This window comes from Thermobia domestica, chromosome 6 (genome assembly GCF_964235325.1).
Source record: "Thermobia domestica chromosome 6, izTheDome1.hap1.1, whole genome shotgun sequence".
NCBI classification, from domain to species: domain Eukaryota; kingdom Metazoa; phylum Arthropoda; class Insecta; order Zygentoma; family Lepismatidae; genus Thermobia; species Thermobia domestica.
Genome location: NC_137459.1, coordinates 147,234,188 through 147,249,885, shown reverse-complemented (window position 1 = coordinate 147,249,885; position 15,698 = coordinate 147,234,188). Strand labels below are relative to the sequence as shown.

General features: G+C 34.0%; 1 protein-coding gene across 2 annotated transcripts in view; it reads left to right on the top strand.

Moving 5' to 3' along the window:
• Taf3 (TBP-associated factor 3) overlaps positions 1-15,476 on the top strand; it is a 109,562-nt gene extending 94,086 nt beyond the window's left edge. For both annotated transcript variants that reach the window (XM_081762207.1, XM_081762206.1), the window contains 3 exons: positions 3,034-3,508; positions 4,067-4,167; positions 8,014-15,476. In XM_081762207.1, the coding sequence (XP_081618333.1) occupies positions 3,034-3,508; positions 4,067-4,167; positions 8,014-8,134 (697 nt within the window). In that variant the 3' untranslated portion in view covers positions 8,135-15,476. The remainder of the gene's footprint in view (positions 1-3,033; positions 3,509-4,066; positions 4,168-8,013) is intronic.
• Positions 15,477-15,698: the final 222 nt, after the last annotated feature.

The window sequence follows — 15,698 nt, the reverse complement described above, 5'->3', positions numbered from 1 at the left end:
AAATTTTACGTATTTTGAATCGAAAAAGCCAACGAGGAGTAAGTATTTATGTATTAAATAAAATGTCTCTTGAGAAATGTAAGGCAGGCAAGTTTTAGGAACCACACCAGAACATGTTTTATTTTCATCATTGCTTCTAAAATTTAATCTAGTATAATTTAAATGCAAATTTCTAATTTTAACGAAAGATAGATGTCGCTAGACATATAATTTCATAGTAAATAAATAGTTCATATGCTAAAGATAATGTTTTCACATGATTACCTGTGAGTGCGCCTACATCCATTGCAGAATGTGCACATCAAATTCGATTGAAACGCAGTTTTACAAAGTTGATCTGAGGCCCATATAGGTTCTTATTTTAAAAAAAAAAAAAAAAAAAAAAAAAAAAAAAAAAAAACTTATTCATTTTTCAGCGTATATAAGAGCTCCAAATTAAATTTAATATGCTTTTTGCTTGTGCTAAGTTTGCCAGCATAAAACATAATTTTATCAAAATTCTCTTTGACACATTTGCTGATGTGGTACTAGATATTAAGTCCACGTGACACACATTTACCTTAAGGGAACTAGTAAAAATATTCAAGGGGAAAGAAGTTATTTTTCTGCGTTAAAGCTTATCACTTGTACTAGCTTGCATGTATCGGGAAGTTCGTTCGTAATGCACTGTGGAGTGTGGGAGCCTAATCGAGAGAAGGCGGACAACAAGCATAGAGAATTAGGACGCTATGACGGTATGGTGGATAGCACATAGGATTAGGACACCGAGAAGGCAGCCGAATACCACACAATTTTAACTCGGAAAGACACATTTTCTACTTTTCACCCTCATTACTTCGTTTGTTACATTGTCTGGTCCTGACTTCTATATTAACAGTCGAAGTTTCAATTTAAATTGTTTAGTACAATACAAATTAAACATAGAATAATTTAAAAATTAATTTGTCTACAAGGTATTCTGTGGAAATTCAAACAGTAAGCCAGTTTTCGGGACTATATTATTTAAAAATGATTTTAGATAGATTAGTCAGGTAGTTTCGTTGCTTCCGGTAACAGTGTAATTATGAGATTCCAAAAGTTGCAATTTTGGTTCCATATAGTATGGCTGCTAGGTGAAGCAGGCATAGGCCGTTATGATTCACGTTTATTTTCACGCAGTGCACTTCATTACCTTTTTTTATCTTTGATCTTTGATATTTATTCTCTAAAGGTTTTTAATTTTTTTCCTGTGGGAGACTTAGATAAAAATTACATTTCAGTCTCATTGTAATGTTTATAGGTCAACTCGAAGGCACCATTGTTTAGTTCCATATAAAGAGTTTATTTTTGGAACTTACTGGAAACAAATGATACCGCAAGTTTTCTTCTGAGAATACGTCATGTTTGACTCATTCATTACGAGTGTGGGTGTATGGTTAGCGATCTATTCGATTCCTGGTGAAAACTCACGTGGTTCGGATTCCACATTAAGCTGTAGGTCTACATCTCATATACCCGTGTTGCTGAAAAGGAACGTTAAACTCTAGAACTACAGAGAGTACCCTTACATTCTTCCTTTACAAAATGGGAATCCTATTTTATAGTTGTCAACGTTATTCAGATGGTCGTAAACAATACTGTTGTGCTTCCTACTTACGCATATGTTTTATGTGCCTTGCGGTTATCTAGAATACTGTTAAATGTCATTTTGCATACTTCTGAAGATATTTAAGAGGGATAAACTGACGTCTATTAAGAAAATATATCATGAAAATAAAAGGCATCATTATTGAGCAGTATGTCAATGAAGTTTGACGTCACACTTACTTACCTTAGTAGATTATAGTGCTTTGTACACAGTAAAATGTTAACCCTATAAAAATTCAGTTACTTTCCGCCGAGTTTTAAAAAGTGTAGGGAGATACTGCTGAAAAAAAAAAAAAAAAAAAAAGAAGTTTATTGCAGATCAGATCAGTAGTTTATATATATAACTTGTATTTCGTTTTCTTGGAAACAGAATGCTTTCTTATTTTTTCTATTATTGATATTAATATCCCTGGTCATTGTCTTGAAGTAATTCTGTCCTTTAAAAATGTTCATAAGTATAAAAAACATGAATAATTAAGAGTTATAGTGCCAGTAATTGACTTACAACAATTATATTAGACTGTTTTTCATATTACACTGTCATCATACTTTGTAGGTTGAATCCCAACATTTTTTAATATTATAATTGATTTAAAATATTTGTATTTTTCTTTTAGCAGTCCTAGTAGGAAGTGAAAGATACAAACTAACCACAAATGTGAAAAAAGAGAAACGTTTTTCAACCCTTCAAGTTGTAAAAGAAATAAAATTTTTTACAAACTTCCGTTACATTTCTACTCTCTCTCTCTCTCTCTCTCTCTCCCTCCCTCCCTCTCTCTCTCTCTCCCTCCCTCTATCGCCACTAATACATTTTAAAGCTGGTATTTATATTTATCTTATTACGATGGATATTAAAGAAATGACTTTCTCCGAAGTTTGATGCTTGATTTTTGATCCATAGTTCTTTTAAGATGAAGAATTCAGACATAGGGTGAGCAAACCGGAAGGCATTGTAGAGCATGTTGAGAATTGCATTTCCTTATTCAGTATATTCTGACCTCTTTCGGCAAATATAGACGTACAGTACCGAAAAATTGTAACAAATAAGATCATCATTTGTAAACGGAGTGAAATGACGTTAAAATGTATAGTCTTTAGTTTTCGTACACAAAAATATGATTTTATCGTTTATATAATAAATAGTAATAGATAAATGAATTTTATTAAACAGATAATCGATCATTCAATTCTTGACCGCTTTATATTGATTTTATGGTAAGTCTAAACTTGAGTGGTTGCATGTACAGTTGGAAATTTTACACGGCTTCGAGATTTATCGGTATTGGAAAACAGTTTCTTTAATGTTTAACTACCATATAACTCTAATTTGAATAAACTTGGATTGAACACTTCTTATTATCTCGTTATATATTGTATATAATATATTCCTTTAAATTTATACTTCAGCGTTATCAAACCAGTTGTTAAGAAAGACGACAAGAGTGAGCACAATCCTGGGAATGCTTCAACGGAACCTGTTACAAAGAGAGCTCCATCTCCTGTATTAGCTAAAATATCGGCTCTGATCACAAGACCTCCAAAACAGAAACCACCAATGAAATCTGTAAAACAGGAACCAACCCCGGAAGCTCCTTCATCGATCCAGACACCTCAGCAGTCACCTTCGCAGCACCCTTCACAACCATCATCTAGTTCGGATACCTCAACACCAAGCTTCACATCGACACCACAGTCTGGAAGTGCAACACCGCAGCCTGTGATTCCTACCACGACGCCTCAATACAGCCAAACACCTGCCTCAAGTAAGATGAAGAAAGCCCCCGCAAAAATGTCTCCGAAAGGAAAATCGAAGGAAACCACGAAAAGACCAGCCGGTGGTACTGAAGCGGAGGGAGGAAAAGAAACAGTGGCGTTTTATTACGTAAGTACTGGACTAAATTACTATCTTATTGTGAACTAGTTACGTAAAGGACACGATGTCGAATGTGACGTGCAGGGAACGTTATTGTTCTTTGTAAATTAAAGAACCATTTCGGCCTACTTGCAAACTTGAATAATTTTCATTATGCAAGAAGTTAATAACTAGAATGAAGTAGGTGGTGGGTAGTGTGTACTTTTCTCATTTGAATTGGTTTCTTCTGGTGTTACTTGAGGAAGAGGGCTTTAACATACACGTATAATAAGAGAGACTATTTTCGGTGAGATATTTCCCAGTCTTAAAACCTATTTTGTATTCCATAAAGCTACTCAATGCGTCTAAACTTAACCGTAACACCATTAGTATAGTAAATACCATAATGACTATAGATACATCTTTACTGTAGAATTTACTTCGCAGGCTATCCATTTTCTTATATAGATGTCGTTTTAACTAATATTAAGAGGTGCTAGAATTACACCTTAGTAACATCACTTGCGTTTGTTGCTTCTGCATAAACCTTTTATTTTCTACTTTTGATGTTAAATTTATTTGTTTCAGGACAATGATGGAAATAAAGTATGGATATGTCCTGCGTGTGGTGGCCAAGACGATGGAAGTCCCATGATAGGCTGTGATGATTGTGACGCGTGGTACCATTGGTATGTATGTTTCGTACAGTAGAGTAAGCTTTAGAAAACAAAAATATTCGTACTGGCAAGAAAAATAACCATATTTTCTTATTCTTGAAATTTACTGGCTAGGATGATGCATAATGCGGTCTCCGCCGAGAAAATAACTTACTATAGGAATCTACATATGTAAATCAATTATATTGATTATAAAATACATTTATACATTTACCTCCAGTTTTATTATATTACATACTGTAAATGGGGTGGAGTGATACAAATTTAAATTTTAAAGCATTATATTAATACCTTATCATTTATATTCTGGAAGTTTTTGTACATCTTCGATTGATCTTACAGTAAGTTGTCATAACCACTGGTAAGACGTTTATCCGTCCATATATTTTGCATATAATATGGAAAAAATTATGTATTGCTAGTATCGTTTCACCCCACTGAAAGGGGTGAAGTGATACACAGATTTATTTATACGGTATATTACATTAATGCAGCAAAAGGAGTGGTTAAAAAATACGTAAGTGTTACAGATGGTATCGGTTTATTTAAAGTATCATAAAATATACATACATACATATCAATTTAAGAAAGCATCTAAAGCTCCTTCGTGGCTAAGCGGTTAACATACGCGCCTTTGACATGGGAGACTCTGGTTCGATTCCGGTGGAGGTCATCTGGTTTGGATTCCACGTTAATCCGTAGGTCCACGTCTCATGTAGCCTCGCTGCTGAACGGGACGTTAAACTCAAAATTAACTCAACTCATTAAGGAAAGATCTCTTAAAAAGTGCAGCTTACAAAATTAATATGGTGTTGGACCCCCTTTCATTCTCAGAACAGCTCTGATGAGACGTGGAATGGAGTCGTAGAGGTCTGAATTGGTAGCAAGTGGATCATTTACACCATTCCACGCGCAGTGCATCACTCATTTCTGTGAGAGAGGATGGAGGCGGAAAATTGGGCCAGATTCATGTCTCCAAAACGGACCACAGATATTCTGTGTCAATGGCGCATTATTATCCTTTAATATGGTCTGATTGCTTGAAAATAAAAAAAAAAAAAAAAGAAAGAAAAACTTCTGAGCTATAGGATGCACATGGCTTTCTAAAATGGCATCATCATCACGGGCAGTGGCACGACCGGTAAGCGTCAGGATATTGTGGTCTTCAGCATCAAAGGGCTGCCGCCATTTCAAGCTTGGACAAAGACACTGGATTATAAGTGTCTTTGGGTATCTGCCACTCATAAACACGGGCCGAGGATTGAAATGAGAGAACGATGACTCCCCCGACCATATTACACGTTTCAAGTCATCTGTCATCCATGTTACATGTTCGCAGCACCATTGGCGTCGTGCTAAACTTTATGGTCCCATGTCAGCAGTTTTGCCCGTATTTCTAGGTAATGTGATGCGCGGCAGATGGTGATTGTCACCACGAACATCTCGGCGAACTTCTACTCTGTACATCTTACTCAGTATCTATAGTAATGGAAAATGGGACCGTGTAGCACATCACCCCAAAAGTGGGCAAAATTGCGCCACAAACTAGCATCGAAACACACATTGACATTAAAAATTAATGTTATCATATGTTACGTAACATTATAGCTTACTGTACGAAGAACACCAATTTCCGCACTAGTTTACAAGTACGTAAGATTCAAGGGATTTCCAAGGGCACAAAAAACACAACTAAATCAATGTCTAAGTTCCAGTAGTTTCTCTGTGTACGAAAGTAGCGGAAAGTAACATATGACTAACGCAGTTTGCGGCTCACAGTTCAACGAACGAAAAAAAAAAAAAAAAAGTGTAATATTGCTAGCATACAGTCAGTAAAATATATGCAATAAACGGTGCATATAAACAACCGCTTTCGTATTACTTTACCCCAGCGTATCAGATCACCCCGTTTACTGTACGATTGTGTTTCGTAATCAAGAGGAGAATTAACGTTGAATGTACCACTCATGTCTTTCTACTAATAACAGCAGTACTTCGAACCCGCACTTAGTTCGTCTTTGGGTTTTTGAAAAAATAAAAGTGAAAAAGGAACTAAAATTAATGTTAAAAGGAAAAACTACATTAATTCGTCCCATGTGAAGGTACTGTGACGAAAGTAAATTTTCAGTCCTTGTCTTTCTGTCTCGTCTCTAATAATGCCACTTACGTGTCTTCAGAGTTAATAACACTCCTGTCTCCTACATTCTGAAAGCAATCGAAGATTGTGGTCCAGCTTTAATGCAGATGACTTTTGTATTTGCGTAATCTCTATTTTCTATCTTAGTAAAGAGTGCCTCAAGAACCCTCTGTATTATTGGCTGGATTAAAATAAAAATGTTTCATTTGTGTCATGTGAATTATTGAATTTTAAATGTTCCAATAGCTCTGAAGTTGGATGTTTTTTCTTGCGCACTCCATGTATGTTCTTTAATTGAGGTTGATACGTTTCTTTTTCATGTATGTATGTTTTCCACAGGGACAAGAAATTTGATAAACCGCATTGTTTTGTAAACTGTCTATTAAGTAACTTTTATCTTCCATTACATGCTTCACTAATTTTTGACGTGGTTTTACGGCCCAGTGTTTTGAAATGTTATTGTTTAGAGGTGGAAAGTTCAATAAATTGATTAATTTTTCATTTTTGATTTGATCATTATTTAGTGTGCGTGCGCGCGAGTTTTGACAGGGTAGTGAATAGCTACGGCCATAAGCTTCCCTAACTGTTTCTTAAGTAGCTTTATGATGAAAATAAAATATGGTAAGAAAAGTGTTTGCCTTATTAAGTTACTTAAGAAATGGTGTTCCCGGAACGTAGGAAACATGCTGGAAATTGTTAAATCTGTTATCATGGCAATTTCACAGTAAACAGGAAGACAGTGTCTCGGTGGAAATTTAACTTAGTGCAATACTTGCACATGGATTCATGAAGCTTTCCTTCTAACATTAATTTTAGTTCCTTTATTTTTATCTGTTCTAAAACGTTAAGATAAACCCCGCGTAGCTTCGCAACGTTGTTGTTTTCAGAAAAGCACAATGGCAAGTGCAAGGATAATTCTGTATTTGATTAGTCTTACCTCTCTATATATCTTTTGTACGTTAGTAAATATGATTTCTTTGCTGTTCATCTGAAAATCTTCATTCTTGATTATGAAAAAAGGTAAGAAAAATGATCAAATTATTTTCCACAAGAGCGTGTTTGATATAGTTTGTGGTTAAAATGTTCTGAATTTCCAACTATTGTGTGTGTTTTGTAATAGATGGAAGTAGTGAATATCTTATAACTCCCAATTTCATTTAACAGCGCTCGTTTAGGTTACAGTTTTTACGCTGCAATTTTAAAATTTTCATTATTTAGTTCTCTGTCCAAAACCTTAAATAAAAGTCCTGTCCTCATGATCAAGTCGAATGAATGCCGGAATATTGAAGCAGATACGTTTCCCTGCAGAAGATGTGGGGGATTTGTTTTTATAATTTTTGCATCTTCAATAAGTATGACAAAATTATGTTTATATTAATTTCATTTTTCTCATCTGTGTGCTTTGTAGGTCCTACATTAATATTGCTTTCTCTGTATCATATATTTTTGAGTGAAACACTCTTCAATATTAGTAAAAATATGTATTCATTACGAACATTATTAATTTCCTCACGCTTTCGTCACTTCAATCCTAAAATTCACAAAATTTGCGAAGTGTTAAATCTTGTCTGTCATATCAAACACATATGGAGACGCTATTTCGAATTATGTCGAGGCTGATTTTTCTTCATGAAAAGTGAACATATTGATGCGATACCAAGACTGAAATACTTGCATATAGTGTAAAGTTATAAATTCACGTTAATTTTTTGTTCTTCAAGGGTTTGTGTTGGCATTCAAGTTCCACCAGATGACAGCGAGGATTGGTATTGCCGTGTCTGTATTGTGAAGAAGCAAGAAATCATAGCAGATAAGAAGAAAAAAGCTCGGAAAAAAAAGTGATGTTCTTAATTTCTCATGGTCTTGCATAACTCTTCTTTCCCTGTTTGGTTGAGCACACAATCTAGCTTGTTACTTTGTACATAGTTGTTGAAGTGTACAGAAAAAGTGTTTATTTTGTGTTTACGTTTTATCAGTGAATAATTGTGATATTTAAAGATGTGAAATGAATTTGTAGTAGTTTATTAAATCATAATCGTAATCATTCAAATTATGGTTAAGAGGTATTATATATTGTAAAACTCTTTCATAGATGTTTCTGCAATATTCAATAACGTAAAGATTCAATGAAGTATGTAGGCAATTGAAAGTTGAAATATTTTTCTCAGGATTTCAATGAGTGAAATGTCATAGTATCTGTTTTACATATGCAAAGCATATTTGACATTTTGTCGAATTTAATATTACGTTCAGTCATAATGAATTAACCTCCTTCTCTATCGTCATTATACCTAGAATTTGTGTGATGTATGTGGTATACTAACCATGACTGCCAAATATGTGGTGATTATTTGAATACTTATTTTCGTATCTTTCATTGAAAGCAAAATTTCCTCGTAAATCTGTTTATGGTTTCAGTCAGTGTTTGACGTTAATCTTAAAATTCCAAAGCATGTAAAGAAAAAAGTTCGATTATCACGAGTAGAATTGGATGGTAAGTGTTGCCTTTATATTTATTTGTTTATTTACTTTTTTGTCAGAATTTCTGGAGTGATAGTTACGAAATCATAATCGAAAATACTGAGAGAACGTATCTGTAGGTTTATTATTTTCTATCTGTATGTAGTTTTCTGTAATTTAATACAATTTTTTTGTTTTCTTTTGAAAATTCTTCTTCAATATATTTTACATCCAATGTAGGTAGAATGAAATGTTGATTCAATAGGTAGAATGAAATAACGGTCTGCTTTTCATAGCTAAAATATTTCTAAATTGTTTGTCATTACGTTCAATGCATCATTATTGTTATTTTGAGTTAGAATAGTGGTAACATTTTAAATGTAGAAATTCTAAAGAATTGTGCTATTTCATGCGATAAATGTATTGTTTCGTTGGTAACGATATTGTCAAACAGCAGCAAAATGAATTGAGTTTTACTAATAATTAAGAAAACATCTGTAGATTTTAATTAATTACGTTCCGCAATATATAATATTTTTTCGTATTATTTAAAGTATTTGCATTATTTGAAATACTGTACATTCGTAATATTAAAACTGTCAAGAACGATGTATATTCTTCGCAAAGTATCAAATTCCTGTTACTAAATATTACTGAATTTTTTTTCTGTTGCACAAAAGGGCTGTTTATGTTCATACTGTTAAGATAAGTCCATATTTCTACTCTTCATTTACCGTTTAATTTGTTAAGAGCTTGGAGAGAATTGTACCAGATGAGGCTGAGAATTATAAAAGAAAAGAAATTTTTTTCAAGATAATGGGATAGAAACGTACATATTCAACATTTCTACCAAATGATGACAATTAGTTTATAGATTTACAGGGTTTCTTTGAATTTTGGAAATCTTTTGAATAAATATCCATAAGATTCATAAAAAAATCTTTTAACATGAAGCAATGTAAAATAATTGTTTAAGTATCTTCAGTAAGGTCAGTCCTACTTTTGTTGAATTTTAGTGAATTGCTTATTTATGACATATTTATTGGGTATCCAAATTTATACAGTATACGAATGGTCTTAAAAAAGGGTGAGATTAGTAAAAAGCCCTAAGTATGTCTTTATCAGATTGATTTGTGCAGTTTTGATTGGTAAAATGTAATAATAATAATAATAATAAAGTAGTTGAACTCCACATTAAGAACTCCTCACCTTCTCTGTTTCAATTCTCTGCAAGGTATTTCGTGCTGTAAAGCGTAAAATATATATATTAATACAATAAAACCTCCTCAAGTTGGGTATCCACGGTTCCTTCGAAACTGTGAACTATTCATATCAGAGAGATGTCCAAGACACAGAGCTTAAATCCACAAAATAATATATATACATAGAGTTTTGTTCGGTTTCAAAAATAATGTCTAAGATAAGGTGTCCGACCTAAAAGGTTATTGAAACCAAAGGTTTCCAACTTCGGTATCGCGACACGCTGAAGTATCGCGATATAGCATCAAGGGTGTCGCGCTAATTTCTTGTTATAACTTTAATGATTGCACTAGATATCTCTGTTCTTACATCTTTGTTACAATACAGTATGTTTTGTATTTAATATCAGTGAATGGGTTTCATGTAAAATTTTGTGTACTAAATAGGCTGTCACCATAAGGAAAGAGTTGGAAAGCACTGGTCTAAACTCAAAGAATTACTTAACTGCTCAAAATATTTTTGACGTTATTGAGACAAAAATAAGCATGTATTCTGTAACGGATTTGAATAGAATGCAAAGCCGGTTCATTCAAATAAAATTCCTACTTTCAAAAGTAACTTGAAACACCGGCTTTGGTTGCCTTGTCATGCTGTCTTATTGCTTTAGTAGGTGTGACCATCCGTTGTTCTCGGGTCTTAATTTAGAACTGGATAAAAAGAGTAAGGATCCGTCATTGCAGACTCTTAATTCAGAATAACGATAAAAAAAAAAAAGAGAAAAAAAGTCTTCACAGTCCATTGTCCGCTCTTCATCCTTTGCTGTTATATAAGCCCGCATAACAATGAGGGTTTGCATACACTTACGGCACTATCAAAAACCGTGAGAAACATGCATACATTTTTGCCCCCTCCTCAAATCTCCCGAGCCGAAAAAAGGAGCTTTGTACTGGAATAGATCTGGCAAAGAGCTAGCTTTATACAAAATCTGGTGTTTCGAGGTTACTCCTTTCTATGCGTAAAGCTGATGACAGGCAGATACACGCATACATTTTATTGTATTAGTATATATGAATGCAGGACCTATTTCTTAAAACTTGCTAGACCAATAATTCTAGTCTGTACACTACCGACACAAGTCTGTTTTACTTTTCTCGGCCATACAGGAGTAAGCTGGTAGCTTCAATCTACTACAGAGTTAATATTAACATGTGGATTAGTCAAACCATTGAACTTGTTTCACAAAATATTTGCGTACTGTTGTAGGCTTTTAATTTACATGTAGATATTTACAAGTGGCCGTAGACTTGTAATCATGTAAATAAGAGTTAACTTTTCGACTCTTCTTTTAAGAACTGTTTGTTTTTCAAGTATTGTCGGAAAACAGCGGCATAATTGATTGAAATGTTAATTCTCATATTTCTGTAACAAAATTGTAGCATATGATGGCTTTTTAAAGATGGAGACACAATTCGTATAATAGTGTTCGCAAGATAAAATGTGATAGGTTGGCTGCATTCATTTTGTTGAAATAAAATTTACATTCGGGTTCTTAATCTTATAAAATGCCATGTTATATCACTAACTGTATTGATCCCATTATTGTGAGTGTTTTTAAAACAAGTGACTTACATAATTATTAAAATATTTTCGTAGGACGTTATTTGGAAATTTCTGAAACTTCCTTAAATAGATAAAATATTCGAGATGGATGCATAAACATAGACTTAAGGTGACTTGTAAGTTTCGTTATGTAAACTGTGAGAAAATTTAAGTTTTGGGGTTATATTTGTGTGTGGAAATCAATGTAAAGTAATAAAGCGTACACTTTTAAAATTTTAATACATCGTCCGTACAGATGGATTAGACTTACGGCTAAAGACATGTCTGTCGCAGGATCAAATTCTTTGTAATGTAGAGTATTATGTTATCCTCTCAATTTAATTTCATCATTACTTATCATTCACCATTTAAGCCTAAAAGACAAAGCCATGAGGCGTAAAATTCAAAAATAAAGTACTAATGCCAGGCATGTTTTTTTAAGTACCGTTTTGAAATAATAATAATAATAATAATAATAATAATAATAATAATAATAATAATAATAATAATAAACAAGTGTACTTCCCGGTAACAATTTTATTGTTAACATGAAAGCTTGTACCTTAATCTGTTTTTCTGCATAGTTTCCACCAATATTAAGCCAGTCATCGTATCGTAACAACCTTTTGAATATCATCCTCATAGGAGTCTGTCGCCTGATTTGACATCCACTGCAACACGGCCGTTTTGACCTCATCATTCCTTTAGCCTAACCGGCATAACCGTGGGACGTGAAACTGAAAGATTTCATTTTTTGACCTCATCATCGTCGTCGTGGTGCTGACCACCCAGATGCTTCTTCAAATGCAGGAACATATGGTAGTCACTTATCACATAACGGTGAAATTGTAAAACGTCTTTTCTCTTTCACATTTTCATCAATTGTCTGCACCAAGTCTTCAGAGAGTCAAGGTCGCCCATTTCGTTCTTCATCATGAAAATCGTGCAGCTGTCTTTAAAGGTTCTGACCCATTTTGCACTCCATCGCTCATAAACCGTGTGCGTGGGTTTTATCGGGGCTCTTCCGTTTCCTCCTATTTTCTCCATTCCACCATTTCATTCACTTATCATCATCACTGCCTCCTGTAGTCTTGCCGGTACAACTGTGGGACGTAAAACTTAAAGATTTCACTTTTCCTTCGCTCATAATGTTTTCTCCATACACTTCTCTAATCTGGTGATGAATTTCAGCCGCTTTCACGCATTTAGCGTTAAAGAAACTACTCATAGCGCGTATTTTACAGTCAGTGGGATTCTCCATAGGAAGATACATTTTAACTACTCACAGCATAAACACGGTCGAATGTTTCCGTAATGGCGTCTGTGGCTTGTCAACAAATGTAGGTAAACAGTGCGTATGCGCGGAATGCCAACCACAGCGCTGCAGCGGCCGAATTTCAAAACGGTACTTAAATAATACGCGTCGTATTATGTACTACTAGATAACCAAACTAACTTAAATTAATAGTATGGTAATATGTGTCACTAAAAACTATTCCAAGTTTCAATTAATTTTAAACACATTTCAGGGGTTAACTTTAATGAGCAATGTGCGGGTCTGTTACAAGTTACTAAGATTCCTTTGTAGTATATATCTGCTTAGAACTATAAATTGGCTGTTTGTACTAAGAAATATGAAATTAATTATATACATAACGACCAAACATCATTCGAAATAGAGTTGTACAATATCGAAGGTTATTCGCTGTTAATCTAGGAGTTTTCAAGTTGAATGTCGAACGGTGTTGAAGTTTACCGTGTTTGTCTTAGTACAGTGGCTTGGGTATACTTTCAATAAATTGTGAACTTGTTACTATTTACTTGTAATACCCTAATAATTGCTGGAATAATGATGTAGGGGGAATCGTAAGAACCACAATATTTGCACATACCTTGTGTGGTCTCTCTGTGAGCTAACACATGGGCATGTAATGCACATGCATGTTTCTGACATTCATCTGACACTTCCAATGATACTTCTTTTTTATTTTATATTCATTTTACCAGGGTGAATGAAAAGTTTTGCAATATTTTGACCTTTTTGAAGCCAGGTTTTGGTCAGTTCTTTGATGCTAGTGCGAGGCTGGAACTATATGCGTGACGTGGCAACAGTCCAGTTTTGTTCCTGGAGTTTAATCCAGGTTATCCAAAGTTATGAGCTTTGGGTTGCCTTGATCCAGAAAGGCTCACTTTCTGTTTACAAATGCATGATACTTTTTTCAGCACACAATGGCATATATCCACTCTAACTGTTCAGACTGTAAGTTAAAACTGAAGATTTGATCGTCTGAAAAGAACTCGTAGTAAACCACGTATGGCCTGGTGCATGATCTCGGAATCTACGGTTTCCAGTCTATCTGTCTTGGTTGATCAGCAGAGCTCTTGCGTGAAGGAAATTTCTTGAACCATAGGTTGTGTGCTGTGATCAGTTGCTCCTTGACCTTTTCGCACAGTAAATGTATCAGGTTGTTTTCTTGGTGTTATGGCCTAGTTGAAACTCGTGAAGGAAAAGTTTTCGACTCAGACTTCGTTGTATCTTAATCTAGTGTATGTGGTTGTCATCACTCACGGAACGGAGCAGTGCACAACTCGTGAGGACATAAAGCACTACAACCTATGCTCGTCCTAGTGAGACCTTTGACGGCTCGAATTCCTTCTGTCGTGAAACATACACGCTTCAAATTATAGTCGTAAGTCAATGTTGCAAAAGTTATGATTCACCCTGATAGTTCTCAATCTTTTTCACACGAGTTCTAAACTATCTACCGGTTTACGTTACGTAAACAAATAAAGGAAAAGGAGTATTTAATACGTAAGTTGTACATGAAACTGTCTAATGGAAACAAAACCCTGACACTTAGGTAAAAGGTAGTAACTTTAGGGTTTAGAAGCAATTTCTGGATCCATTTTTCTGTGCGCAGCATATTGAAGATTATTTCGGTATCTCTTTTTTTGTATCGATAAAGCAATTAATTGATCAGTGAGAAGAGTTAAAATTTTCAGTTTGTAATTGTATTCTTACCAACCGAAAACAGTATTTCGGGGAACAAGGAACAGAAAGAAGTTCTATAGCATAAGGTGTAAAATATGTGTTACGCATAATACACCGAAGGGGGTATTAAGAGTACTGATATGATTATTTTATATGATGAACATTAATAAAGGTACTATGATTTTACTAATGTATTACATGCAATAAATATGAGGTTTTGCTAGTGATTCTTTTCCTTTGCCAACTAAAATTATTACTCAGAAATTAAGAAGGAAGTCTAAAGTGAGATATTATGTTGGATAAAGTGATTTTTACATCAAAAGTTTGCGTAATGTAGTCAGGAGAAAACTTTCGTGGTTTTGGTATTCTTGACTATAATCTGAACGGTAGTAACCATGATTCAGTCATGATATGTGTTTATTTTTTCTTATTTCGTACTCAGATTTAGAAGTCTCGAATGCTATTTCAGTTTTCTCAGTGTATTATTTTATAGATACTACAGCATACCATTGGTAACATCAACTTATTTTTTGAAATGTTCTATTTTATTTGGATTTAGTTCATAGTATTGACACAATGTTTCATGTGCAGTATGACATTTCATTGGTGTTTTTCATCAGCAAATAAAGGCATTATGTTATCATTAAACAGATGGTTTTAGGTTGAAGTCATGCGTCGGGAAATAAGTTTTTTCTGTCTGAAACTGACAGTGTCAAAACGCGTAATATTTGTTTTTTATACATTTGAGATATTTATATACCTCTCATACTAATTATAATAAAAAATGAAATACTGTATAATTCAATTTTCCAGACCATAGAATAAATGAAATACTGTAGCTCATATACCACTAACCAAAATTTACAAATTTGTATTTGTGATTCGATAATTTATTTTCTTATTCTTATTTGTTACTAAAGCAGTTTTTCTGTCACAATGTCTTTTATTTTATTCTATGCAACTGAATTGTGATGCCGTATAGCATTGTGAGGTATTCATCTTTTGAGATGGATGGGTAGGAATAAGTTGAGTCATATGAGAAAATTAAATGCTCTAAATCGAATTATTGATGTGTGATTTCATTTGAGTTTTGCGTCCCTTTCAGCAGTGAGGCTACACGAGACGTGGATTTAAAGCTTAAAATGGAATCCGAAC